Genomic DNA, 27,268 nt, shown 5'->3' with positions numbered 1-27,268 from the left:
GAAGAAAGTAGAGACACTGCTGGGCTTTCTTGGTGATAGAGCTGGTGTTGAGGGACCAGGTGAGGTTCTCCGCCAGGTGAACACCAAGGAATTTGGTGCTCTTGACGATCTCCACAGAGGAGCCGTCGATGTTCAGCGGAGTGTGTTCACCTTGTGCTCTCCTAAAGTCAACAACCATCTCTTTTGTTTTGTCCACATTCAGAGACAGATTGTTGGCGCTACACCAGTCCGTCAGCCGCTGCACCTCCTCTCTGTATGCTGACTCGTCGTTCTTGCTGATGAGACCCACCACGGTCGTGTCATCTGCGAACTTGACGATGTGGTTCGAGCTGTGCATTGCTGCACAGTCGTGAGTCAGCAGAGTGAACAGCAGTGGACTGAGCACACAGCCCTGGGGGGCCCCAGTGCTCAGTGTGGTGGTGGTGGAGATGCTGTTCCCGATCTGGACTGACTGAGGTCTCCCAGTCAGGAAGTCCAGGATCCAGTTGCAGAGGAAGGTGTCCAGGCCCAGCAGGTTCAGCTTTCCAATCAGGTGCTGGGGATTGATTGTGTTGAATGCTGAGCTGAAATCTATGAACAGCATTCGAACGTATGAGTCCTTATTGTCTAGGTGGGTGAGGGCCAGATGGAGGGTTGTGGCGATGGCATCGTCCGTTGAACGGTTTGAACGATACGCAAACTGCAGTGGGTGTAGTGAGGGGGGCAGCTGGCTCTTTATGTGTCTCATGACGAGCCTCTCGAAGCACTTCATGATGATGGGTGTAAGTGCGACAGGACGGTAGTCATTGAGGCAGAACACTGAAGACTTCTTTGGCATGGGGATGATGGTGGTGGCCTTGAAGCACGTTGGAACGACAGCGCTGCTCAGAGAGATGTTGAAGATGTCGGTAAGAACATCTGCTAGCTGGTCTGCACATCCTCTGAGCATTCTGCCAGGAATGTTGTCTGGTCCAGCAGCCTTCCGTGGGTTGACTCTACGTAGAGTTTTCCTCACATCTGCCGTGGTAAGACAGAGCACCTGGTCGTTGGGATGAGGGGTGGTCTTCCTCGCCATCACGTCGTTCTGCACTTCAAACCGAACGTAGAAGTCGTTCAGCGCATCTGGAAGGGAGGCATCTTTGTCACAGGCAACTGATGTTGTCCTGTAGTTGGTGATGGCCTGAATGCCCTGACACATGCGCTGCGTGTCACCGCTGTCCTGGAAATGACTGAGGATTCTCTGGGCGTGTGCGCGCTTTGCCTCTCTGATTGCCCGTGACAGTTTGGCCCTAGCTGTTCTTAGGGCTGCCTTATCGCCTGCTCTGAAGGCGGAGTCTCGGGACCTCAGCAGCGTGCGCACCTCTGCAGTCATCCACGGCTTCTGGTTGTAGCGTGTGGTGATGGCCTTGGAGAAAGTGACATCATCAATGCACTTGCTGATGTAGCTGGTCACTGATGCTGTGTATTCCTCCAAGTTGGTAGAATCACCATATGTTGCAGCCTCCCTGAACATGTGCCAGTCAGTACACTCAAAACAGTCCTGAAGAGCAGAGATGGCTCCTGCTGGCCAGGTTTTCACCTGCTTCTGAAGCGGTTTTGTGCGTCTGACGAGCGGTCTGTATGCTGGAATTAACATAACAGAGATGTGGTCTGAGTAGCCGAGGTGGGGCGGGGCTCCGCCCGGTCACGCGCCTGGGATGTTTGTGTAAACAAGATCAAGCGCGTTCAGCCCTCTCGTTGCAAAGTCCACATACTGATGGAATTTAGGGAGCACTGTCTTGAGATTCGCATGGTTGAAATCTCCGGCGACAATAAACAGTCCGTCGGGGTGAGCGTTCTGCAGTTCAGCTCATAGCCCCATACAGTCCACAGAGCTTACTTAGCGTTAGCGCTGGGGGGAATGTAAACTCCGGTTATGCAAACAGTGGCGAATTCCTGTGGTAGATAAAAAGGTCTGCATCTAACAGTCACAAGCTCCAACAGCGATGAACAGTAACTAGAGACTAGCATAGAGTTCTTGCACCATTCCGTGTTGATGTAAACACACAAGCCACCACCGCGAGTCTTACCGCAGAGAGCTGTATTTCTGTTGGCACGAAACGAGGCGAGCCCATCTAGCTGAATGGCGGCATCCGGAACTCTGTCGCTGAGCCATGTCTCCGTGAAAACAAAGACGCATCAGTCTCTAAACTCATGCTGCGTAGCCTGCTGGAGTCGGATATAGTCCAGTTTATTGTCCAGGGAGCAAACATTTGAGAGCAGGATAGACGGGAAAGCCGGCCGGCTAGGGTTTGTTTTTAGCCTAGCATGGACCCCCGCCCTCTTTCCGCGCTTCCACTTTCTCACACACCGCTTACGACGTCCTCTCCCCCGGCCACCGGCATCAGGCGACACCGAGGACTGGAGGCCTGGTCTCCGCAGCAAGCCGAGTACACGTAGCGCCTCCTGCAGGTCATCATGCAGCTTGGTTTTTGCATGAGTCTTATATTTCAGTAGTGTCTGGCGATGGTAGACACGAACACCGGTTGATCCGATGTCCATGTGTTGCAAAAGTCAGGCTTTTTTTAACAAAAATAGCACCATTGTGGATCCGGAGTGGCCGCTGCGTGCTACCGTGCCGCCATCTTGGATCATCGTATCAAGGAGGCACAAGGGGCATAGAGACAGACCAAGGAGGCACAAGGGGCAATTAGGCAGTCTATGGAGGCACGAGGGGCGGACAGGCATACCAGGGAGGCCGAGAGGGCGGACAGACAGTCCATGGGGGTATGAGATGGGGAACAGGTCAGATGGCCTGGGGGGCGTCCACCGGGTAGGGACAGGTTTAGGAGGCCAGGGAGGTGTCAACCGGGCAGGGACAGGTTTAGGTGGTCTGGGAGGTGGCCATAATATGGGGAAAGGTTTGGGAGGCCCGGGAGCTGGCCATTATATGGGGACAGGTTTGGGAGGCCCGGGAGCTTACCTTAAGGTAAGGGCCGGTTCCGGGGGCCTGGGAGGAGCAGTGACCACTGGGGGAGCTGGCGGAGCCAAGGATGAAGGATGAACCGTGGGGGACACTGTGGGTGGAGCAGAGGCAGGCAGAGCCGTGGGAGACTCTGAGGTGGTAAGGCCTTGGGTGGGTCAGGAGGCGGAACCGTGGTGGGCAGAGCCATGGAGGACTTCGGAGGCGGAGCCGTAGAAGGCTTGGGAGGCGGAGCCGAGGGAGGTGATGGCGTTGAAGGCCCAGCAGGCGGAGCCGAGGGAGCCACTGGAGGCGGAGCCGAGGGAGGCTTGGGAGGTGGAGCTGAAGGAGGTTCCGGAGGCGGAGCCGAGGGAGGTTCAGGAGGTGGAGCCGAAGGAGGCGAGGGCGCAGAAGGCTCTGAAGATGGAGCCGAAGGAGGCTTCAGAGGCAGAGCCGGGAGAGCCTCGGGAGGTGGAGCTGAAGGAGGCTCTGGAGGCAGCGCCGAGGGAGGTTCAGGAGGCAGAGCCGAAGGAGGCTTCGGAGGTTGAGTCGTGGTTGGCGGAACCATAGAAGGTACTGTAGGCAGGGCCGAGGGAGGCTCCGGGGGCGGAGCCATGGTTGACGGAGCCGTGGGAGCCTCAGAGGGCAGAGCAGAGGGAGGTCTCGGAGGCGGAGCAGAGGGAGGCTCCGGAGGCGGAGCAGAGGAAGGCTTGGGAGGCTCAGGAGGTTAAGCAGAGGGAGGCGGAGCCGCAGGAGGCTCGGGATGCTCGGGAGGCGGAGCCCTAGGAGGCCCGGGAGACAGAGCCGTAGGAGGCCCGGGAGGTGGAGCCGTAGGAGGCTCAGGAGGCTTGGGAGGCGATGCTCTGAGAGACTCGGGAGGCGGAGCCTTAGGAGGCTCGGGGCGGAGCCGTAGGAGGCTCGGGGGCAGAGCCATGAGAGGCTCGAGAGGCAGAGCCCTGAGTGGCGTGAGAGGCTCGAGCGGTGGAGCCCTGAGTGGCTCGATAGGCGGGGCCTTGGGTGGCTCGAGAGACTTGAGAGGCGGAGCCCTGGGTGGCTCGAGAGACTTCAGAGGTGGAGCCCTGGGAGGCTCAGGAGACTTGAGAGGCGGAGCCCTGGGAGGCTCGAGAGACTTGAGAGGCGGAGCCCTAGAAGGCTCGGGAGGCGGAGACCTGGAAGACTTGAGAGGCGGAGCCCTGGGAGGCTCGAGAGACTTGAGTGGCAGGGCCCTGGGAGGCCCGAGAGGAGCCCTGAGAGGCTCGAGAGACTTGAGAGTTGAGAGAAGCTGGCTCTTGGACGGCCATGGCCACTGGCGCTGGCTCTTGGACGGTCATGGCCACTGGCGCTGGGGGCTCTGGCTCACTGACCGTGGCTGACGAGGGCTCTGGCTCGCTGACCGTGGCTGACGAGGGCTCTGGCTCGCAGACCGGGGCAGGCGTGGGCTCTGGCTCGCAGACCGGGGCAGGCGTGGGCCGGGAGGCGGAAGCCCATCTTCTCTTCCTCCTCCGGACAGACGAAGTGGACCGCGCTGGCTCGTGGAAGGCGACTGGCATGGGGGTGAGCTCGCTGACAGGAAGCGCCATGGGTGACTGGAGAGTCACCACTGAGGGAGGAGAGGTAGGGTCCTCCTCAGCGACACCCATGGTTAACGGCGAGCCGCAGACCCACAAAGTCACCTCCACTAAGCTGCAGAGAGTCCACTCGTGCGTTGCCGGTAGCAACCGCTCCCTCAGTGAGGCGTTCAGGTTGCCCCTGAAGAAGACCACCAGGGCAGAGTCCGGGAAGTCAGAGACGTTAGCCAGCTCGAGAAAGTCGCCAATGTGGTCCTCCACCGGTCGGTCCCCTTGTTTTAGACTGAGCAGCCGAAGTTCGCTCGTTGGACCGCTGGATCCATAGTTTTGGGTGGTTCATTCTGTTATGACAGTGGAAAGTAGGAGAAGGCAGACGGGAGGTTCAGATCTAAACGCGGGTTTTGGAAACGCGCACAAAGGAAAGGGAAAACAACAGGGTTTAAGTAGACAGACACGGTAATAACAAAATCACGAACAGGTACGGACAATAACACAGTGCAGGCAGTGATGAGGGCCTGGAAACATGGGAAATGTAGTTTCTTACACGGACAGTGAAACACAGGGCGGACAACAAGGAAAACGTGACATGGAACGTGATAAGTGATATGTGAAACAGAAAACACGGGGCAGACAACACAGGATCGTAACAACAACAATAATTATTTATTTTATTTTTTTTAAGTATTTTGTGAACCGCTGTTGAGCTTCAAGTGAAATACTGTATGTTCATCTCTAGTAGTGTATTAAAAAGTGGTTTGGGAGGTCTTCAATCCTTTCTATTGCCATCTTGTGAATTGATAAATCTTTTAATATTTAAAAAATTAATCATTAATAGCATGTATTGTATTAATCCACAGCAAATTTAGTGCTTTCAAACTAAATAAAAGACTACATCTGCTGAAAATCTACATTTAAAGAATTTATCATGAAGAGTCGATTTTGTAGATGTCCGATTGTTTCTGTAAACTGAGCTTTAAGAGACACAGGGGGATCCCGAGAGGGCAGAGATTATGAGGGATCACGAGAGGTGATAGACGACAGGGGAGCTAGCCACCGATCAGGAGACCAGGGCAGAGCCTGCAGACCATGGGGGATACAGCAGACAGTACAAGAGAACGAGGCCAGGTGGGACTGAGAGGAAAGCGAGGCTAGGCGAGTTACTAGTATAGGGAACACAGGGGACTCTGGAGGAGTGCCGACCTCAACAGCAACTCAGAGTGCCTCTTCCTGAGACCCTTAGTGGCTCAAATCTTGCTATGGAGACACATGGGACTTGAGAGGGTGAAGCCAGGCCAGCTGGGGACTTTAGCGATTTCAGATCAGCTGGGAACTCGGACGAGGTCAGGGCAGCTGGAGACTCGGATGAGGTCAGGGCAGGGCAGCTGGTGACTCAGGAAGATTTGAGCCACTAGGGGACTCCGGAAGATTAACCCTCTGGGGTCTGAGGGTGTTTTGGGCCTGGAGACATTTTGACATGCCTTGACATTTGTGTTTACATATATTGTAAAATACAGAGCTGAATTTTCAGCATCATTACTGCAGTCTTCAGTGTCACATGATCCTTCAGAAAACATTATAAGATGCTGATTTTCTAATATGGGCATATTTAAAGTGCATTTTACTCATTTACACCTGAACGGATATTTGCAAGCACAAGCATTGATGATAATGAGGCAGCATAAACACTAAATAAAATATATTTCTAAACATTCATATAATTTTGTATCATATTACATATCCTATTTATATCATATAGCATACAATTTAAATACCTGCTTTAGCTGAAACAACATTTAAATGTAATTAAAACTTACTTATTAGGACATATTTCAAATGTCAATACTCTGAATCCTGGCTGGCAAGTCTGGAAACAGTTCCACTAGTAAAATATGTACATGTTTATATAAAATGGCATGTCAACTAAAGAAAACTAAATTACTTTGTAACAGACACCTGTCAGTTACTTAGTTTTTTTAAACTTTTTTACACTCCTCACCACTTGGGGTATTAGTGAGACCTATGTGCTTAGATAAAGAGACAGGTGAGCAGTAGAAGAAATGATCATGGCTGACCTCCTTGGTCAAACAAAGTCCTGGTTGGGAAACTGTAAGCTCAATTTCATGCTCAACTGTAAGTAACATGTATGTGTATATGTTGAAGTTTGATTTACTGGTGAAAGATTATTTTTGTGTTTATTGAATATAGTGGCTTTAATGCAGATAATTAACAGGAGGCGTTTTGTGTTTTGTAGAAGGACTTTTTGGTCTCTGCTCAATCAATATTTGAGCCAACTTTGTGGTCCTGTTTGGGATTTTTCCACATTTGAGTACTACTACGAGGTTCATGGTTGGAAATAGCTACATTTGACAGTTTGATTACCATTATGGACTTCTTTTGACGGGAGAGCTATATGTTTGACTACGGTCATACTTCGTTGGATTTCATTTACCATCAAACCTCCACATCATTTGACTCCTTAAAGACAGTTAAGACTTGCATCTGACTTTCACACTTTCACCTTAACTTTCTACAACAGTGAACGTTATAAAGACTGAATTATATATTGCTAGAACTTCAACTCATATACAGAACCATATATATCTTTGTGTGCAGGGTGTTTTTGTAACACTGTTTGAATATTGTCTCTTTGTTTTGAGTCTATGTTGGTGTTTATCTAAAGTCATAAAAGGTGTTTACATTGCTGTTTTTATTTACTCACTGGATTAAAACATATGTTGATGCTGATGACCCCCCCCCCCTACAAACAGATTATTAATTAGGATTTACTCAGAGTAGCACGTGTTGGTTATAACTTACTCGTCCGAAATTGTATCCTCGGCTGGATCAAGTCTCTCTTCAAAATACAAATGTTCATCAGAGTCCCGCTCTTCTTCTGATGGACATCTAATTCTTAATCTAATCAAAAGCATCACCATCATGACTTTGGTGCGTCTACGCGTCTACCTCGTGCTCCCTGTACAGTTCTTCTATTTTATCAGTTTATAATCCTCTACCGATTTAATTTTTTTTCCGAATGTAATGAGATAAGTTTCATAAATACGGAAGCAGAAAATGGCATCTAAATCAACCAAACATGCGAAGAAAGACACAGTTAACGTAAAAGACGACGTGCCCGGGGCTCATGGCGAGGTTAGCATGTCAGCCTTGACTAGACTATTGGAAGACCACAGAGCCGCTCTCTCTTCCGATTTCAAAACCGCTTTGACATCCTTAGAGGCAAAACTTGACCTCGTCCAGGCCGCAGTGTCGGACCATGGACCACGAATAACATCACTGGAATCCAACGCAGACCTCCTCAGCGAGCGAATTCACTCTCTGGAAGCAGTATGTGCCGATTTGACTGAGAACTACGCTAAACTTAAGGCCAAAACAGCAGACCTGGAGGGCTGTAATCGGCGTAATAATGTCAGGATCATTGGCTTACCGGAATCCGTTGAAGGTCCGCGGCCCACAGTGTTCTTTTCCGAGATGCTGTCCGAAATTATGGGCGAGCAGATTTTGCCGTCTCCTCCTGAACTTGATAGGGCACATCGGGCTCTGATCACTAAGACGAAGCAGGGAGGGAGGCCGAGAGCGGTAATAGTCCGTTTTCATCGGTATCAGACCAAGGAGGCGGTGATACGAGAGGCCCGTAAAAGAAGAGGATCCTTGCAGTACCGTGGCAACCCGATTGCCATCTACGATGACTACAGTCCGGAAGTTCTGGAACAGCGCGCTCAATATCGTGGGGTAATGGCAGAGCTTTATAATCTTGGATTTAAGCCATCCCTTCTTTTCCCCGCAAGGCTGAAGATCCTAGCTAAGGAAGGTGAGCAAAAGATGCTTGCATCGGTGGATGAAGCCAAGGAATTTTTGACGGCTCACCGTAGCGCCTCTTAGCGTTATGATGACGGCCGTTCAATAAACTTGAGCGGTGAGCTTATAACATTATATACTATTTGTGTCACGAAGGAGCCCGTCGTACAACACTGACTTAACTACGTTAATTTACCCTGAGCTCTCTGACATTATATAAACGGTTTACTGTTCATTGGAAGTGTTTTACATCATGGGGACATTTCTACGTCTTTAATGAATGATTGGTGCTGTTGTATTTGAGCTGATACTACTGTTGAACTAGGTTTGTTGTATGATGTATCTCGTTTATTCTTTGGTTTAATCACAAATACTTTTTGCAAGAGTTTGATTGCTATTTTTGTTTACATGGGGATATTTTTTATTTATTTTTTATTTTTTACAGTGTCATTTATCTTGGCTTGCCATGTGCTCATTATATTGGTCGAATGTTTAAGTATTCATAATTCGTGAACCAATTATAGTTATGCCATGGGTCTGCTCGTATATTAAACATACTATTTGATACGGTAATGTTATCTGTATGTTGTATAATGAGGATACTTTGCTTTAAGGGACTGAGGATTATATAAGGTAAGGCGAAATAAGGAAGTGTTCAGAACACTTAGTTCTTGTTCTAGTGGGTAGTTTTGCTGTCATTGTAATGTTCTTAGAGGGGTGGGTTGATTATGTGGGTGGGATGGGTTTTTGTATGGGATGGCGTCATGCTGACTTCATGACTTTTATGTTTGTTGTTCTTTTGCTGATGTTATGTTATTTTACTTTTTGTAATTCTTTTATTTTCATTCTCCGATCACAGGCTTCTGATAGGTATTCTTTTGGGTAGAGAGTTGAGATTTCTGAGTTGAAACGTCAAGGGCTTGAACCATCCGGTTAAGAGAAACAGAGTTCTTGCTCATCTTCGACAGCTCAAAACAGAGGTTGCCTTCTTGCAAGAAACCCATTTACGCATTACAGATCACAATCACCTCAATCGTGGTTGGAAGGGTCAGATCTTTCACTCTTCTTTCCAGGCAAGGGCAAGAGGTGTGGCTATTTTGATTAATAAGAATGTACCCTTTGTACCAAATGATATTATATCAGATAAGAATGGCCGGTATATAATTGTTGTAGGCACACTATGCAATAAGAATGTAACTTTAGCTAACTTTTATGCCCCTAATTTTGATGATGTCAGTTTTTTTAAACATACTCTCTCTCTTATCCCTGATCTAAATTCGCATTCTCTTATACTTGGGGGAGACTTTAACTGTTGCCTTGACCCAGTACTGGACCGTTCGTCATCTAGACCATGCACGGCAAACAAATCCTCCATTTTTCTAAATAACTATTTTTCTGAATATGGTATATTGGATGTATGGCGGCGCTTGTACCCCCAAAAAAGAGAATATTCTTTTTTTTCAAATGTTCATCACTCTTATTCCCGGATTTATTACTTTATTCTGGATAACGATTTAATTTCTAGAGTTCAGTCTTGTGCATATCAAAGTATTATTATATCGGACCATGCTCCTCTTACTCTTGATTTGACCTTTCTGAATTTGCCTTCCCCTAGGAGGAACTGGCGTTTCAATACTTCACTCTTGGCAGATGATAATTTTGTTTCCTTTGTTGCTGACCAAATTCCTTTTTTTCTAAGCGTTAATAAATCAGTGGACATTTCAGATTCAACAGTGTGGGAGGCCCTTAAGGCATATATTAGAGGCCAAATTATTTCATATGGTGCTAATAAAAGGAAGCTCTCTAAAGAAAAACAAATCTTACTCGCTAATGATATTTCAAAGTTAGATGAACAATATGCTAGGTCTCCCATGCCAGATCTGTATAAGAAACGTCTTAAACTTAAATCAGAGCTCGACTTGCTTTCAACCAATGAGATAGAGGGCCTTCTGAGAAGAACTAGGAGTGTTTTTTATGAAAGTGGGGAAAAATCCGGGAAAGTTTTAGCTAATCAGCTGCGAGGGCTACGTGCAAAACAAATTATAAATGGTCTTCGTCTAGATAACGGGGAGGTCACAACTGATCCAAATACTATTAATGACAAGTTTAGAGATTTTTATTCTACTTTGTATACATCTGACTCCTCTTCGCAGGGGGATATCGAAGATTTTCTCGGCCGACTAAATGTCCCCACTTTATCCTTGGATGTTCGTAACCTTTTAGAAGTACCTATTACTCAGGAGGAAGTGGCGGCTGCTATCTCTTCTCTACAATCTGGCAAAACCCCAGGACCTGACGGATTTCCGTCAGAATTCTATAAAAAATTCTCAGTACAGCTCGTTCCTTTTTTGACATCTGTTTTTTCTGAGTCTCTTAAGACTGGGACTCTTCCCCCAACGTTAAATCAAGCCTGTATCTCTTTATTACTCAAAAAGGATAAAGACCCCTTAGACTGTGCGTCTTATAGGCCAATTTCTTTTCTCAACTGTGACGTTAAAATTTTAGCGAAGGTGCTTGCCTCTAGACTTGAAGATGTCCTCCCCACTATCGTCTTTCCTGATCAAACAGGGTTCATAAAGAATCGTCAATAATTTTTTAATATCCGCCGCTTACGCAATGTGGTATACTCTCAGAACCAGGCCATCCCAGAATGTGTTGTTTCTTTAGATGCAGAGAAGGCGTTTGACAGGGTTGAGTGGGAGTACCTTTTTTTAGTTTTGGAAAAATTTGGATTTGGCCCAATCTTTCTCTCTTGGATTAAATTACTTTATAGTACCCCCTCTGCAGTAGTCCTAAGCAATGGTCTGCACTCTAGGCCATTTAACTTGCACCGCGGAACTCGACAGGGCTGTCCGCTAAGCCCACTACTATTTGCTCTAGCTATTGAGCCTTTAGCAATCGCCTTACGCCAGAGTCAGCAGATCACTGGAATTACCCGTGGTGAGACCGTCCATAAGGTAACTCTATATGCAGACGATCTACTGCTTTTTATGTCAAATCCACAAACTTCTTTACCCGCAGCTCTATCTTTGCTTGAGAATTTTGGTCGGTTTTCTGGTTATAGGCTTAATCTGCACAAGAGTGAATTTTTCCCAATTAACGAGGTAGTTACACAACTACAGTATTCAAACATACCACTGAAACTAGTAAAAAATAAGTTCACTTATCTTGGGGTCTGTATCACTCACCATCATAAGCATCTTTTTAAACATAATTTTGGCATGCTTCTCGAACAGATTAAGAAAGATCTCTCTAAATGGTCCCCTATAAAGATTTCTCTCATTGGCCGCATTAATTCTATTAAAATGGTGGTGCTTCCTAAATTTCTTTATCTCTTTCAGTGTTTACCTTTATTTATTCCCCTGTCTTTTTTTAAGTCTTTGGACTCTGTTATCTCTTCTTTTATTTGGAATGGTAAGCACCCTCACTACATAAAGCATACCTTCAGAGGCCTAGATGCAATGATGGTATGTCCTTACCCAATTTTAAGTTTTACTACTGGGCAGCTAACATACGAAATACACTTTATTGGTGGCATTATCACCTTTTGCCCAATAGACCGTCCTGGGTGGACATGGAAATAAATGCTTACAAGCAAATTTCCCTTCCAGCACTTCTTGCATCTAAACTACAGTCTACCTCTTATATTCCGGTCGATTGCCCAGTGGTGAAACACTCGTTGAGGATTTGGATCCAATTTTGAAGTCATTTGGTTTTAGGGACCCCTCTCTTCTTAGCCCTGTGTTCCGTAATCATTTTTTTTCGCCCTCAATGCAAGATGGTTCATTCAAGAGTTTGTCTCAAAAGGGGATAAAATGTTTCAAAGACTTATTTTTGGATAATGTATTTGCTTCCTTTGAGCAACTGGTATCACGTTTTGGTCTTACCAAGTCAGATTTCGTTAGAGTCTTGCAAGTAAGACATTACGTTAAGTCACTTATACCAGACTTCCCAGCAATGCCCTCCGAAAATCCTTTGGATAGGTTCCTTTCATGTAATACATTGGCCAAGGGCTCAATTGCTACTATTTGCAATTTAATGATCAATCTGGCATCTTCATCCCTGGATAACATTAAGAGAGCTTGGGAGGAAGACCTTGACAGACCACTCTCCGAAGACACCTGGAACTGTGTCCTTAAACAGGTCCACTCATCGTCAATGTGTGCTCGGCATTCACTTATACAGTTTAAAGTTGTACACAGAGCCCATATATCCAAAGTTAAACTAGCTCAAATGTTTCCTGGTACTAGCCCTATGTGCAATAGATGTCAATGTACCGAGGGAACGTTAACTCACATGTTCTGGACATGCCCCAAATTAGAGCGTTACTGGTGATCGATATTTCACACCCTTTCTGTGGTTCTTCAGCATAGATTAGAGCCAGAACCTCTGGTGGCATTATTTGGAGTTGCCCCAGAGGACGTATGGTTGTCAGCATCAATGTGTAAAGTCCTTGCTTTCTCTTCCCTACTTGCACGAAGAGCAATATTATTAAAGTGGAAAGATCCCTTGCCACCCACTCATACTCAATGGATTAGAGATATGATGTCCTGTCTCTGCCTCGAAAAAATTAGGTATTCACTAAGAGAATCGGAAAAACAATTTAAGATGTTGCGTTCTTTTCTTAACTATGTTGATAAGTCTGTTTGAATAATGCCACTACTATTGTTTTTTTTTCTTTTTTTTCTTTCTTTCATTTATTTCTTTTTCTTTTTTATTATTATTATTATTATTATTTATTTATTTTTTATTTTTTTTATTTTTTTTATGTATTTGGTTGGAGGTTTATGTTTGTTAGCATGTTTGTAAATATTGTATGCATGCTCGGTTCTTACAATTCCATTTTGAATTAATGGATAGTATGGGCGTCATTCTTAAATTGGATGGTGAGGGGTGTGGGATTGTGAATGTGATGTATATTGTAAAAATCAATAAAAACAAACTTTGAACAAAAAAGCATCACCATCACAACTGCATTATGTCCTGCATATTTCTATAGCAACTTTTAATGACCAACTGAACTTGATTATCATCAAGTTATATATTTTAGCTTCATAATGCACATTTATATTTTCTGAAGCAGCAGCAAATGTGATCCAAGGTAAAGATGGTTAAATTTAAAATATTTAAATGTTTTAAAATATTCAAAAGCTGGTTTTCTGAAAGAGAACTCCACATTGGAAAAAATAGTTCTGATAGTTTATATTCTTGAAAAATGTGCAGAACATTCTGAGAATGTCATTCAGCTAACTTTATTCATCTACAGAACAGGGTATGGCTAATTTCAGTTTGTGTAAAGAAAATGTCATGGTTACTGTTGTAACCTCTGTTCCCCGAGTGAGGGATCGAGAGTGTGTCGAAGGAAGTGACACAATGAGTCTTCTCGGATGCCGAATCGTACCTCTGAACCTGAGAAAAGGCCAATGTCAAGTTGGCAGACAGAATTTGCATGCCCCGCCCCGGACATACGGGTATAAAGGGAAGCGGGGCAGCGAATGCCAGTCAGGATTTTGCACTGAGGAGCTGAAAATGAAGCACGGCCATTTACAGTGCTAGGTCTAGTGCTGTGGCAGGAGGGACACAATGTCTCGTTCCCTCCCTCGGGGAACGGAGGTTACATTACAACATGACGTTTCCCTTCTGTCACTCTCTCAATGTTGTGTCGAAGGAAGTGACACAAGGGGTCCAGATAAAAATGCCACGCACTGACCATGTTACGTGACTGTCAGAACAGGTGCAAAGCAGGTTATTGCGTGTTAGAGGCACCTGTACCGAGTGCACATAGCCCTCCCCAATGCCCCCTCAAAGAGTTTTGCATACCACCTTAGGTTTTCCCGCCCCCCAGAGGAGGAAATAGGTGTTATATGCTTGCATGGGAACAAGCCCAGCAGCCGCGGCCTTCTCTCTCACTAAGGACGTAAAGCGGCTGGGGCCCAACATAAGTCGGGGAAGGCGGTCTTTCCCCAGAGGGAGCAGGAGAGCCTGTCAGGAGCAGCAGGTTTCCTGAGGCTGAGAGAAGACTCTAAGCACTTGTCCTGCTCTGCGCACCCGGCAGGGGGCGTCTTAGAGACTGAGGAAGAGGCCTAAGGAGACCTGTTCACAACTCGCCTCATGCCGCGCACTGAGGCGAGACCGGAGGTAAGGTAAATGTCTGGTCCGCATATGTCCTATTCTTTCAGGAGGGGAAGACCCTGCGGAGGCCACACCCTTCCAGGGGAAGGAAATGTGTGGCAAGTACACAAGGGTTGTGAAGCCAGACGTGGGATACGGCGCGGTGGTAGGTCCAGCCTAATGAAGGGGGGACTCTACAAGCATGGGGCCGAGACAGCAGGGCTGCCCGAGGGAAACGCAGGTCCGCCGACAGGGGGACCATACCATGGAAAATACATCACAGGGAGTTAGCCTGAAGAGGGAACTATGCCCGTGGAGCCCGACCCAGTACAGAGCCCTGAGACTCGTAGTGGGTCTGGCTGCGAGTTGCTCTGCTGAATTCGCAGGCCAGAAGGCTAGGGAGGAAAAACATCTAGGCAGCGATGCTCAGTGGATGACCTGGGACAGAAGCGCACTGGATCACTATGGTGAAGGGCGCAAGGTACAAGCAGAACACCTGGTCGGTTGTGCCGTGTTACCGAGTTCTACCGGCTCGGACCTGACAAAACACGGGAAGAGACAGACTCAACCCTTAGATTGTAAAATCTAAAAGGCAAAGTTATTGGGTGTTGCCCAGCCCGCTGCTCTGCAGATGTCTGCTAGGGAGGAAGCGTGGCTCAGTGCCCACGAGGACGCCACACTTCTAGTAGAGTGTGCTAGGACCTGCAGGGGGGCGGGCATGCCCTGGGTGTGATAGCCTAAGGCAATAGCATCAACGACCCAGTGGGCTAGCCTCTGTTTGGAGATGGTGTTTCCTTCCCGCCGGCCGCCAAAGCAGACAAAGAACTGCTCAGAACATCTAAAGCTCTGCGTGCGGTCCACATTGGTACGCAAAGCACGCACCGGACACAGCAACGAAAGGGCTTGGTCTGCCTTCTCCCGAGGCAGCGCTTGCAGGTTCACGACCTGGTCCCTGAAAGGGGTCGTAGGAACCTTGGGCACGTAGCCTGGTCGGGGTCTCAGGATAACTTGAGAAAGTATTGGACCGAACTCCAGGCAGGTGTCACTGACAGAGAACGCTTGCAGGTATCCAACCCTTTTGATTGAGGGCTCGACTGAATCAAGCTCATGAATCAAGCGGCTCAAATGGGGGTCTCTGAAGGCCCGAGAGGACCACTGAGAGATCCCAAGAGGGGAACAGGCTAGGCCGGGGAGGATTCAGTCTCCTGGCTCCTTTCAGAACCTGATAATCAAGTTGAGCTTACCAAGGGACTTGCCATCTACTGCGTGGTGGTGGTGTGATAGCGGCTACATACACCTTCAAGGTGGAGGGGGACAGCCTCCCCTCCAGCCTCTCCTGCAGGAAAAGAAAACACTGACCGAACTACGCATCTCTGTGGGTCTTTGGCTTGGGAAGAACACCAGTTCGTGAACAAGCGCCACTTTAGGACGTAAAGTTGCCTGGTTGAGGGAGCTCTGACTTGATTGATCGTGTCTACGACAGCAGGTGGTGGTACTAGATCTTCCGCATCCTGTCCAGGGGCCAGACGTGGAGGTTCCAGAGGTCTGGGTGGGATACCAGAGGGTGCCCCATCCCTGATAAAGAAGGTCCTTCCTCAGGGGAATTTTCCAGGGAGGTTCTGTCACGAGGAGCATGATAGTTTATTATATTATATATATATATATACATAATTAATTAATTTTATATTTCTCTCTCCTCTCTCTACTCTATTCCACAGCTTCCCTTACATATATATCCAGAAAGTATTCACAGTGCTTCACTTTTTCCACATTTTGTTATGTTACAGCCTTATTCCAAAATGGATTCAATTAAATATTTTCCTAAAAATTCTAAAAACAATACTCCATAATGACGAAGTTGTAATGAAAGAAGTTGTGTGAAATCTTTGCAAATTTATATATAAATTATTATTTTTTTAAATCACATGTACATAAGTATTCACAGCCTTTGCTCAATACTTTGTTGAAGCACCTTTGGCACCAATTACAGCCTCAAGTATTTTTGTGTATGATGCTGCAAGCTTGGCACATCTATTTTTGGGCAGTTTTTCCCATTCTTCTTTACAGGACCTCTCAATCTCCATCAGGTTGGATGTGGAGCATCAGTGCACAGCCATTTTCAGATCTCTCCAGAGATGTTCAATCGGTTCAAGTCTGGGCTCTGGCTGGGCCATTCAAAGACATTCACAGAGTTGTCCCGTAGCCACGCCTTTGATATCTTGGCTGTGTGCTGAGGGTCGTTGTCCTGTTGGAAGATGAACCTTCACCCCAGTCTGAGGTCCAGAGCGCTCTGGAGCAGGTTTTCATCAAGGATGTCTCTGTACATTGCTGCATTCATCTTTCCCTCGATCCTGACTAGTCTCCAAGTTCCTGCCGCTGAAAAACAACCCCACAGCATGATGCTGCCACCACCATGCTTCACTGTAAGGATGGTATTGGCCAGGTGATGAGCGGTGCCTGGTTTCCTCCAGACAGGATCCTTACCATTCAGGTTAGAGTTCAATCTTTGTTTCATCAGACTAGATAATTTGGTTTATCATGGTCTGAGGGTCCTTCAGGTGCCTTTTGGCAAACTACAGGCAGGTTGTCATGTGCCTTTTACTGAGGAGTGGCTTCCGTCTGGCCACTCTACCATACAAGCCTGATTGGTGGAGTGCTGCAGAGATGGTTGTTCTTCTGGAAGGTTCTGCTCTCTCCACAGAGAAATGCTGGAGCTCTGTCAGAGTGACCATCGGGTTCTTGGTCACCTCCTGACTAAGGCCCTTCTCCCCCGATCTCTCAGTTTGGCCGGGCAGCCAGCTCTAGGAAGAGTGCTGGTGGTTCCAAACTTCTTCCATTTATGGATGATGGAGGCCACTGTGTTCAGTGTTCAATGATCAATGACCTTCAATGCTGCAGACATTTTGCTGTACCCTTCCCCAGATCTATGCCTCGATACAATCCTGTCTCGGAGGTCTACTATTATGGGGTATTGGTTGTAGAATTTTGAGGAAAATGAATTTAATCAATTTTGGAATAAGGCTGTAACATAACAAAATGCGGAAAAAGTGAAGCACTGTGAATACTTTCCAGATGCACTGTATATTTACATACATACTGAATACACTACACACCTACACTTCAAATAATCACGTGCAAACCCTGTTTTTTCTTTTTGTTTGGTTAATTGTTTTGTTTGTCTTGTATTTATGTTGCTGTATTCCCATATTTTGTTCTAATAATAAAAAAAGGAAAAGAGACAAGCTTCAGGTCTCTCATGACACTAATTTTGTCACATGTGTTACGTTGGGCAAAAATGAAAACAAAACACGAAAACACTGGAACTGGGAACACAGGCAACAAAACACGAAAACACTGGAGCTGAGAACACGGGAACACAGGCATGGGAGCGAACATCAACAACATACAACCACGTTCACAAACAATCAATGAAAGACAGGGACTAAACCAAAAACCAGGATATATATACATGAACATAGAACTAAGGGGCCAATGAACAAACAGAACACCAAACAAGATAACGAGGGAAGCAAATGGCAAACTTAACGAGGGCAGGTGAAAACAATGAACAGTGAACACGAGGGCTGACAGGAAGACTATGGAGGTACAAGGGTGACAAAAGTGAAAACTAAGGAATAACAAAAGTGACAAAATTACAAACAAAGGGCAACAGTGAGACAAGACAGGGTAACCGTTACATAGCCCCCCCCCCTCAAGGATCGGATACCAGACGATCAACAAATACAAAAACGGGAAGAACAAATGACCAATGACTGGGGGCACAAAGGGCAGACAGACAGTCCGGGGGGCAACGAGGGGCAGACAGGCAGTCCAGGGGGGCAACGAGGGGCAGACAGGCAGTCCGGGGGGCAACGAGGGGCAGACAGGCAGTCCAGGGAGCAACGAGGGACAGACAGGCAGTCCACGGGGGGCACGAGGGACACGGAGACAGACCAAGCAGGGCGAGAGGGCAGATAAGCAGTCTCTGGGGGTGTGTGCTGGGAACCAGGTCAGGTGGCCTGGGGAGCTTCCACCGGGTAGGGGCGGGTTGAGGTGGACTGAGAGATGGCCGCAGAGCAGGGGCTGGTTCAGGGCACCTGGGAGGTGGCCACAGGACAGAGGCCGGTTTAGATGGCCCGAGAGCTGGCCACTTGGCAAGGACAGGGACCGGGTCAGGGGGCCTGGGAGGAGGCCACAGTACTGGGACCGGGTCAGGGGCCCTGGGAGAAGGCCACAAGGCAAGGGCCGGTTTAGGGAACCTGGGAGGTGGCCACGGGACAGGGACAGGTCTAGGAGGCCTGGGAGGCAGCCTCAGGACAGGGACAGGTCCCGGAGGCGGAGCTGAGAGGGGCTCTGGAGACAGAGCTGAGCCAGCGCCTGTAGCCTCGACCGTCCCTGAGCCAGCGCCTTCCGGGCTTTCCAGAGCCCCGCCTTCCGGGCTTCCTGAGCCTTCCAGAGCTCCGCCTCCCGAGCTTTCCAGAGCTCCGCCCTCCGAGCTTCCCAGAGCTCCGCCCCTCAAGCCTCTCGAGCCTTCCAGGGCTCCGCCACTCAAGCCCCTCGACCCTTCCAGGGCTCCGCCACACAAGCCCCTCGAGCCTTCCAGGGCTCCGCCACACAAGCCCCTCGAGCCTTCCAGGGCTCCCGTAACGATTGAGGACTGAGGCTGACAAAGGTTGAGGATCCAAGTGCAGTTAACTTTATTTAAACGAATGGAAACAAACAGAGATGAACAAACAAAACTACCACGATGGGCAAAAATGAAAACAAAACACGAAAACACTGGAACTGGGAACACAGGCAACAAAACACGAAAACACTGGAGCTGGGAACACGGGAACACAGGCATGGGAGCGAACATCAACAACATACAACCACGTTCACAAACAATCAACGAAAGACAGGGACTAAACCAAAAACTAGGATATATATACATGAACATAGAACTAAGGGGCCAATGAACAAACAGAACACCAAACAAGATAACAAGGGAAGCAAATGGCAAACTTAACGAGGGCAGGTGAAAACAATGAACAGTGAACACGAGGGCTGACAGGAAGACTATGGAGGTACAAGGGTGACAAAAGTGAAAACTAAGTAATAACAAAAGTGACAAAATTACAAACAAAGGGCAACAGTGAGACAAGACAGGGTAACCGTTACATAGGAGTAAACAAAGAACCAAGGTTTAAATACACAGACAAAGTGGAGACTGAACGAGACACAGGTGAAAACAATGATGAGTGCAGGCAGTGGGGGAGGCCGGGAATTGTGGGAAATGTAGTTTAACACACGGACAGTGAGACTCAGGGCGGACAACAGGGAAAACGTGACATGGAGCGGGATCGGTGACGGGTGAAAAGGAAAACACGGAGCGGACAACAAGGAAACGTGAAATCAACATGATAGTGAAACAGAGCACAGAGGGCAGACAACACAGGAACGTAACAACATGACACATGTTTAACTAATTATCAGAGAGCTGTAAAAGAAGCTAAACCTACATTTTCCTCTACATTAATCTCTGATAATGCAAATAAACAAAGTATTGCTCAAAACAATTGATTCTGTTTTAAACCCAATTAAACCCAATTGCTATTCTGGACATCACCCAAGAGACCTGTATAAACATTTTTAAACGTATTTACTCACAAAACTGAGCAGATTAAAGGTGCGATTGTACCTGCACAATTCGATCAACCACTAATTCCTTCCCCGTCCAGCTCTCTGACTCACTTTGAACCTGTTACATCAGTTCAATTAGCAGATGTATTCCCCAAGATTAAGTGTTCCAGTTCCAGTGTGACAGCTATTGTTATTGGGCAGGGGTGGCTCAGCGGTTGAGGCTTAGGGTTACTGACCAGATGGTTGGGGGTTCAAGCCCCAGCACTACCAAGATGCCACTGTTGGGCCCTTGGGCAAGGCCCTTAACCCTATCTGATCCAGGGGTGCTGTATCATGGCTGACCCTGCACTCTGACCCCAGCTTAGCTGGGATATGTGAAAACTAATACATTTCACTGTATATATGCAAAAAACGCATCTCCCTTGGACAGTCCCCCCTGCCCCACAGTCGCCGTGTTTGTAGCAACCGTAATGTGGAAAATACACACAGCGGGATTAACCCATGGGGGCCCATCCTGTGGAGCACCAATTCCAGTACAGAGTAATTAGTGGGTCTGGTCGGGGAATTCCTCTGCTAAATTCGAGGACCAGAGGGTTAGGGAGGAAGGACATCCAGGGAGCGTAAGTTTAGTGGACTCTCCTGGGCAAAAGAGCGCACGTGATCACCTCAGAGTAGGGAATGGTGCTATGTGCAAGCAGAACACCTAGTCAGATGTTCCGTGTTCCTGAGTTCTACGTGCTTGGACCCGAGAGAACACAGACACCGACTCAACCCTGATATTGTAAAATATAGAACAAACGCCACTTAAGGGCGTAAAGTTGCCTGGTAGATGGAGCTCTGGCTTGGTTGATTGTGACTACGACAGCAGGTGGTAGGCCACTTAGATCTTCCGCATCCTGTTCAGGGGCCAGATGTGGAAGTTCTAGAGGTCTGGGCGTGGATGCCAGAGGGACCTAGATGGCTGAGGTGCCAGAGCCACTCCCCACTCCCCATCTTCCAATATCAAATTCAAATATTTTTCCCATAACCTCTTAAGAGAAGTTAACGCCCCATCACCAAGACTCTGGATCAATAAGGAATAAAATGCTGAATCTTCATGACCTTTTCTAAATGCAGCAAGCCCCACCACGAGGGTATCTGTCGCTTTAGGGGGCCGTGTACTACTCTTGTGGTATAGATATGATGAGGTGGTATAGAATAGATGGCGCAACTGTAAGTACCTGAAGAATTGAAATCTGGTAATTGCAAAATGGTGAACCATATTTTCAAAGGATCTCAACACTCTCATATAGGTCACCAAGTGTATTAACCTCCCTCACAATCCACTATGTCCAGCAGAAAGGGGACTTATTAATACTATGGCTGTTGATTTAACGTGTTAATTCAGTGTGATTAATTTGATAAAAAAAATAACGCGTTAAAAAAATTACGGAATTAATCGCCCCCGGAACGTAATAAGGAAGATTCCTTCCTGAGAAATGCAAGCTTGTAATACCACGTGTCTACTTCAGAGGGCAGTGAGTGAAACTTCAGTTGTGTGAGCAACACACCGTTTATACAGTGAAGAAATCAACCCATCAGCAGACAGAACAATACAAACATGCGTAACATTCTTGTGTTCAAAACACTTGATAGAGCGCAAATCCGAACTAAGGGATCTCAAGTTGTGTTCTAAGTATTAAACTATATTTAACTTGACACAGTGACCTAAAAATGTTATGTTTATGATGCAACGGACACGAGACGCTACACAAGCATGTCTGACGCAGGTGTAAATTGACGGGACCTTAAACAAGCCCTCATTATAAATCTTGAACTGATTGACAAATTCACTTGTGAAATGGATTGCTGTGAACTGTATGCCAATGATTGGCAATTGTTAAATATTATGGTAGTAAACAATACATTGTATTCTAAAGCTGCTTTTTGTATTGTCTTATTAATGATTAACTCTTCTGCCACAAGAATGTAATGCATTTTAATTTTCTGAATATTTTTTATTTTATTTATATATATATATATATATATATATATATATATATATATATATATATATATATATATATATAACATTTTTAAATGTTTAAAGATAACTATGTATCATTATTTCATTATTATATATTGAATTATTTTTATTTTAGTGGCTTTCTCAGCAAATATTTGTAAATGTGATTAATTAATCTTGACACCATGTAAGTAATTCGATTAAAACATTTAATCGATTGACAGCCCTAATAATACATAATTTTGGGTTCAGCCATATGCGCAAAGCAACATTTAAATAAATGTCAGAATTAAACATTGGATATTTTTGTCCATACTGCATGCAAATGTGAGATAACGAGGTGTAACAACTTCTCCGGTTAGTATGATAGAAAGGCTTTGCAATGGTGAAATAGGAGCAAGAACTTCCTGTTCAATACAAAACCAGGGAGGGGCTCTCACAGGTGGAAGCAACCAATGTGTAAAATGTCTGAGGCCGAATGCATAATAATAAAACAAAATCTTGTGTAGGCCTAGCCCACCTTTGTCAATCATCCTATGTTACTTACTGAAATGTAATCTGGTACTTTTACTATTCCAAATGAAGGACTTCGCTATGATAGATAGGTAGCATAGCAACAAGATAGACTCAAGTTGGCGCCGAGTATGGCTGCTGCGTTGCGAGCTCCGACACAACAATGCAGGTTTTTGTTTGTTTTGTTTACAGTTTTTTGTTTTCTTGTCTTGGATGTTGTCTGTCTTATTGCATATGACAGACAAACGCTTTTGGACATTGGTTCTGCAATTACACACCGAAAACTGGACTTCAAATTCCTCAATGCCGACCCGCTGTTTACAAACACGCCAGCGGAGCCTTTTGTCTGGGCTGCCCCCCACGGAAATGTAAAAGGAAAAGAGTAAAAAGAGCCGGCGTTCTCATCAGAGTAAGACGTTGTGCAAACTGACCCCCGCTACCAAATGTTGAATCTCTGGACAATAAGCTCTGCGAGTTGAGAGCGCGGATCTCTTTCCAACGAGAGACCAGGGACTGCTGCATTATCTGCCTTACAGTAACTTGGATGTCTGCGGAGATTCCAGACCCGCGCGGTTCTCCGTGCACCGAGCGGACAGAGCGAAAGACCTCTCAGGTAAAAGCAGAGGTTGTGGTGTATGTTTTATGATCAACAAATCATGGTGTGATCAGAGGAACATACATTTTATCAAGTCTTTCTGCTCTCCTGATCTGGAATTTCTCATGCTTCTGTGTCGACCATTCTGGCTACTGAGGGAATTCACAGCAGTCATTATCACAGCTGTGTACATCCCCCCACAAGCCGACACAGACCGGGCACTCAAGGAACTGTATGGGAGTAGTGAGCAGGAAACCGTGCACCCTGAGGCCGCATTCATTGCAACCAGGGACTTGAAAACAATCGCACCAACACATCAGCTTCAACACACGAGGGGACTGGGTTTTGGACCATTGCTATTCTCCTTTCCGGGATGGCTACAAATCCCTCCCCCGCCCTCCATTTGGCAAATCAGACCACTCTTCTGTTCTGCTTCTGCCCGCTTACAGGCAGAAACTGAAACAGGACCAATCAGACTCTACGCTACAATTTTTGATCACGCGGACTGGGAGATGTTCAGGTCCGCCTCTGATGATGTCATCGAGGTTTACGTTGATAGCGTAACGTGTTTCATTAGGAAGTGCGTAGAGGACGTTGTTCTGACCAAAACAATACGGATCTACCCCAACCAGAAACCATGGGTTAACGGCGATGTTAATGCGCGGACCTCCACTTTTAATTCCGGGAACACGGAGGAGTGTAAACAAGCTAGTTTTTCCCTTCCGCAAAACTATCGGCGCAGTACAGGCACAAGATTGAAGGACAGTTCAACACCACTGACTCTAGAAGAATGTGGCAGGGAATGAATATCATCACGGACTACAAAGGGAATAAAAACTCTGCCGTGAACACTGCTGCCTCTATCTGCCTTAAGGCCATGACCTAAATACCGTTTATGCTCGTTTCGAGGGAAACAACACTGAAAAACAATAACAAATTATAGTCCCTACCAGATGGGTTCAAAAGTCTCCAAATATCTGTAAGACCAAGATTTTTAAACATCCTGTAAAGCGTCACAGTTGCTCTAGTGGGCTAACACACGTTTGCTTCACTCTTTAATCAAAAGATTAAAGTCTCCTCCAAATATTATATCATGAGGGGTTCCAGAAGCTTGCAACATCCCTTCAGGATCTATAAAAAAAATGCCCTGATCATCATAGTTAGGTGCGTAAATATTAGCCAAAATCAACTTTTGCCCCTTAATTTCTGCTACAACAATAATGACTCTTCGTAATTTATCTTTAATCTGTTTGAGACATTTTAATTGTAGATGCTTAATTATCAATGTAATTACTCCCCTGCTCTTACTTGAGCCAGCACTAAAGAAAAAATTTCTTGCGCTTAAGATTTGATATAATCTTCCTTCTTTTTATGGGGTGCCCCAACCCATTCACATTCCAAGTGGAGAGAGACAATACACTCATATTAACATTTAACATTTTGAAATATAAGAAAAATAGTGCATCAAAAACAAGATTATAAAGACCACATTCCAACATTAGTGCAACAATCAAAACCCGAACATCCCCCAGAAAAAAAAAAAAAGAAAATAGAAAAATGTACGCATGAACCCCATGCACGACAGCGCCAACTGGTGTCCATCCCTCTAAACTAAAACAGTCCATGCACGCCTACGAGAACCCCCCAACAACCTTCCCATCGGATTGCTCAAGTCAAGTGTTTCTATACAAATTTGTTAAAAATAATTACACAGCAAAAGATAATCTATGAACGTTTTAAGGCCATCCTTAGCATCTATTCTCAATTTGGACAGGAATATCAGTGCAAAAGCGACCTTCCATTGATGTAAAAGTTTCTTGCATTCCTTGAATTGATCACAATTCTCTCTTGTCGAATCCACAATGTCTGGGAACAAGAAAATGCTATGGTTCTTCAAAGAAAGCATTCCTTTACTCCTTGCCTCGTGTAACTCAAGATCTTTATCGGATGATCTCAGAAATTTGGCCAGAATTGGGCCTCCGCGGATTGCCGAACAGGAATCCTGTGAGCTTGCTCGATTTCCAGCTTATGGCCTGTATGTCAAGCAAATTCGGAAAGAGCCCATCCAGGAACTTCACCACATCCTGTCATTCTTCACCCTCAGGGACTTCGATGATACGGACATTATTCTGCCGACTACGGTTTTCATTGTCCTTCAAATTCCCCCAGACATGCTCCAAATCCACCTTGGTCTTTGCGGATTAGCAGATAATTCCCTCCCCGATGACTCCAGGTAATCGATCCATTTCTTGACATCCCCACAATTGTAACCACATCGGAGAAATTTGCCTCCATGGCAGTGATCGATAGCAATAGGCAAATTGATTTGGATCCAATAGGAGCTGTGTGGTTAAAATAAAAAGCAATTAAACACCAGGGAATGTAAGGCAATAGGACGATAATCATTTAGTTCCACAGGTTTGGAAATCTTGGAAACAGGTATAATGGTTGAGGTTTTCCATTAGTCTGGTACTATATGCTGATCTAAGAGGATTTGAAAACTGAAGTGAAAACAGGTGATAGTTGCTCAGCGACAATATTGACACATGACCACAGATATTTACCTTATTTAATTTAACAGGTACTGGTCACGTATCGACAATATGCTGCGAGAAGCCTTGATTCTGAAAAACAACATCGAAGTGCGCTTGTTAGTAAGCTGCCATGAGCAAACCAATCCAATGATGTTTAACTTCCTGTGGTCATTAGAAACACTGTGTGTGGAGTCGCTCAACTGTTCACTGGAGACGGTGAGTGTGTTTTCATATATAATCACATGCTGAAATACAGTATGTACGGTACATTATCTGTCTTTGCGTGTTATAGTTATTTATCTATCAATCAACATGTAAAGAGCTTTGATGATGTTCTAGATTTATATGTAACATGTGAGAAGTGGATTATGTATAGTTTTACATCATTTGTGGTCTATATAATGCTGTAACTATAATCCGACTATTATACATCATCATAGTGAAGTACAGTGGATACTGCTTGACAACAAGTAAACACATCTGAGACACAACAAATCACTATGAACAGACAGATTTTTCTATGGCACTTTTCCACTGTCAAATGAGTAACTCAACTTAAAGTGGAAACCTCCAGTGAATGTTTTCTTCTTCGTGTAGAAGTTCTTCAGCTCAAGTGAGTCAAGCAGCGGGCATCTCTATGGAGTTAATCACAACAGATACATGGTGACAGACACATCTGTGTATCTCGGTGAGAACAACATCCATGTTCATTCAGATTCTCAGGTCAAGCTTTAATTTAATTTATAATGAATGGATAATAAGTCATGCTGTTGTTGTTTCAGTATATACTGTACAAGAAATCAAAGGTGTGTAACACTTCTGTATTTAAGGGATAGTTCACCCAAAACTGAAAATTATGTCATCATTTACACAACCTCATGTTGTTCCAAACCCGTATGACTTTCCCTCTACTGTGGGAGAAATCAAGCAGAATATTAGCCTCAGTCCCCATTCACTTTCAATATATGGAAAAAAGATGCAATAAAAGTGAATGGTGAATGACAGCTAACATTTTGCTTTAAGCATCTCCATTTGTATTCTACAGAAGAAAGAAAGTTATACAGGTTTGGAAAGACATTAGTGAGTGAATGATGACCGGATTTTCATTTTTGTAATCATTCTGTGTTTGTGTTTTGGAAGGAAATCTGAACTGGGTGGGCAGTGAGTTCGTGTTCAGCACTGGTGTGGGTCTGGTCATCAGTCAGACGGTGGAGGAGGGGAACTCGACTGTAGTCAGCCGGATAAAAGCTGTGTTTGAACGAGATTGGCACTCGCACTACAGTAAAACTCTAAAGCCAAACAACATCCAAGCATGCATCAAACACACAGTCAAACAGCAAACAGCTTCAACTTGAGTATGTCTCTTTCAAAACCACAGGCAAACCTTTAACTCATTCATGTACATTTGCTCCATTTATATAGTACCACGCACTTTGCTTCTACATTTGTTAAATAAGAAATCTGATGCATTTCATGCATATTACTATAACTTTTGTTGATGCCTTTTAAGGTGCTGTGAGAGTTTTAAACTGAATTCCAGAGACTGTTTCTTTCTATCTTTTAATATGAAAATGGTTTCAGATG

At 45.7% G+C, this 27,268-nt stretch overlaps 1 protein-coding gene across 1 annotated transcript in view; it reads left to right on the top strand.

Annotated features, from left to right (window-relative positions):
• Positions 1-27,039, top strand: part of LOC127660599 (inactive phospholipase D5-like) — a 188,513-nt gene extending 161,474 nt beyond the window's left edge. The window contains exons 8-10 of the mRNA XM_052150917.1: positions 25,732-25,900; positions 26,282-26,372; positions 26,825-27,039. Coding sequence (XP_052006877.1) covers positions 25,732-25,900; positions 26,282-26,372; positions 26,825-27,039 — 475 coding nt within the window. The remainder of the gene's footprint in view (positions 1-25,731; positions 25,901-26,281; positions 26,373-26,824) is intronic.
• Positions 27,040-27,268: the final 229 nt, after the last annotated feature.

Source organism: Xyrauchen texanus, chromosome 20, assembly GCF_025860055.1.
Source record: "Xyrauchen texanus isolate HMW12.3.18 chromosome 20, RBS_HiC_50CHRs, whole genome shotgun sequence".
NCBI classification, from domain to species: domain Eukaryota; kingdom Metazoa; phylum Chordata; class Actinopteri; order Cypriniformes; family Catostomidae; genus Xyrauchen; species Xyrauchen texanus.
Note: the sequence above shows the minus strand (reverse complement) of the source record. Positions and strands in the feature narration are given on the sequence as shown.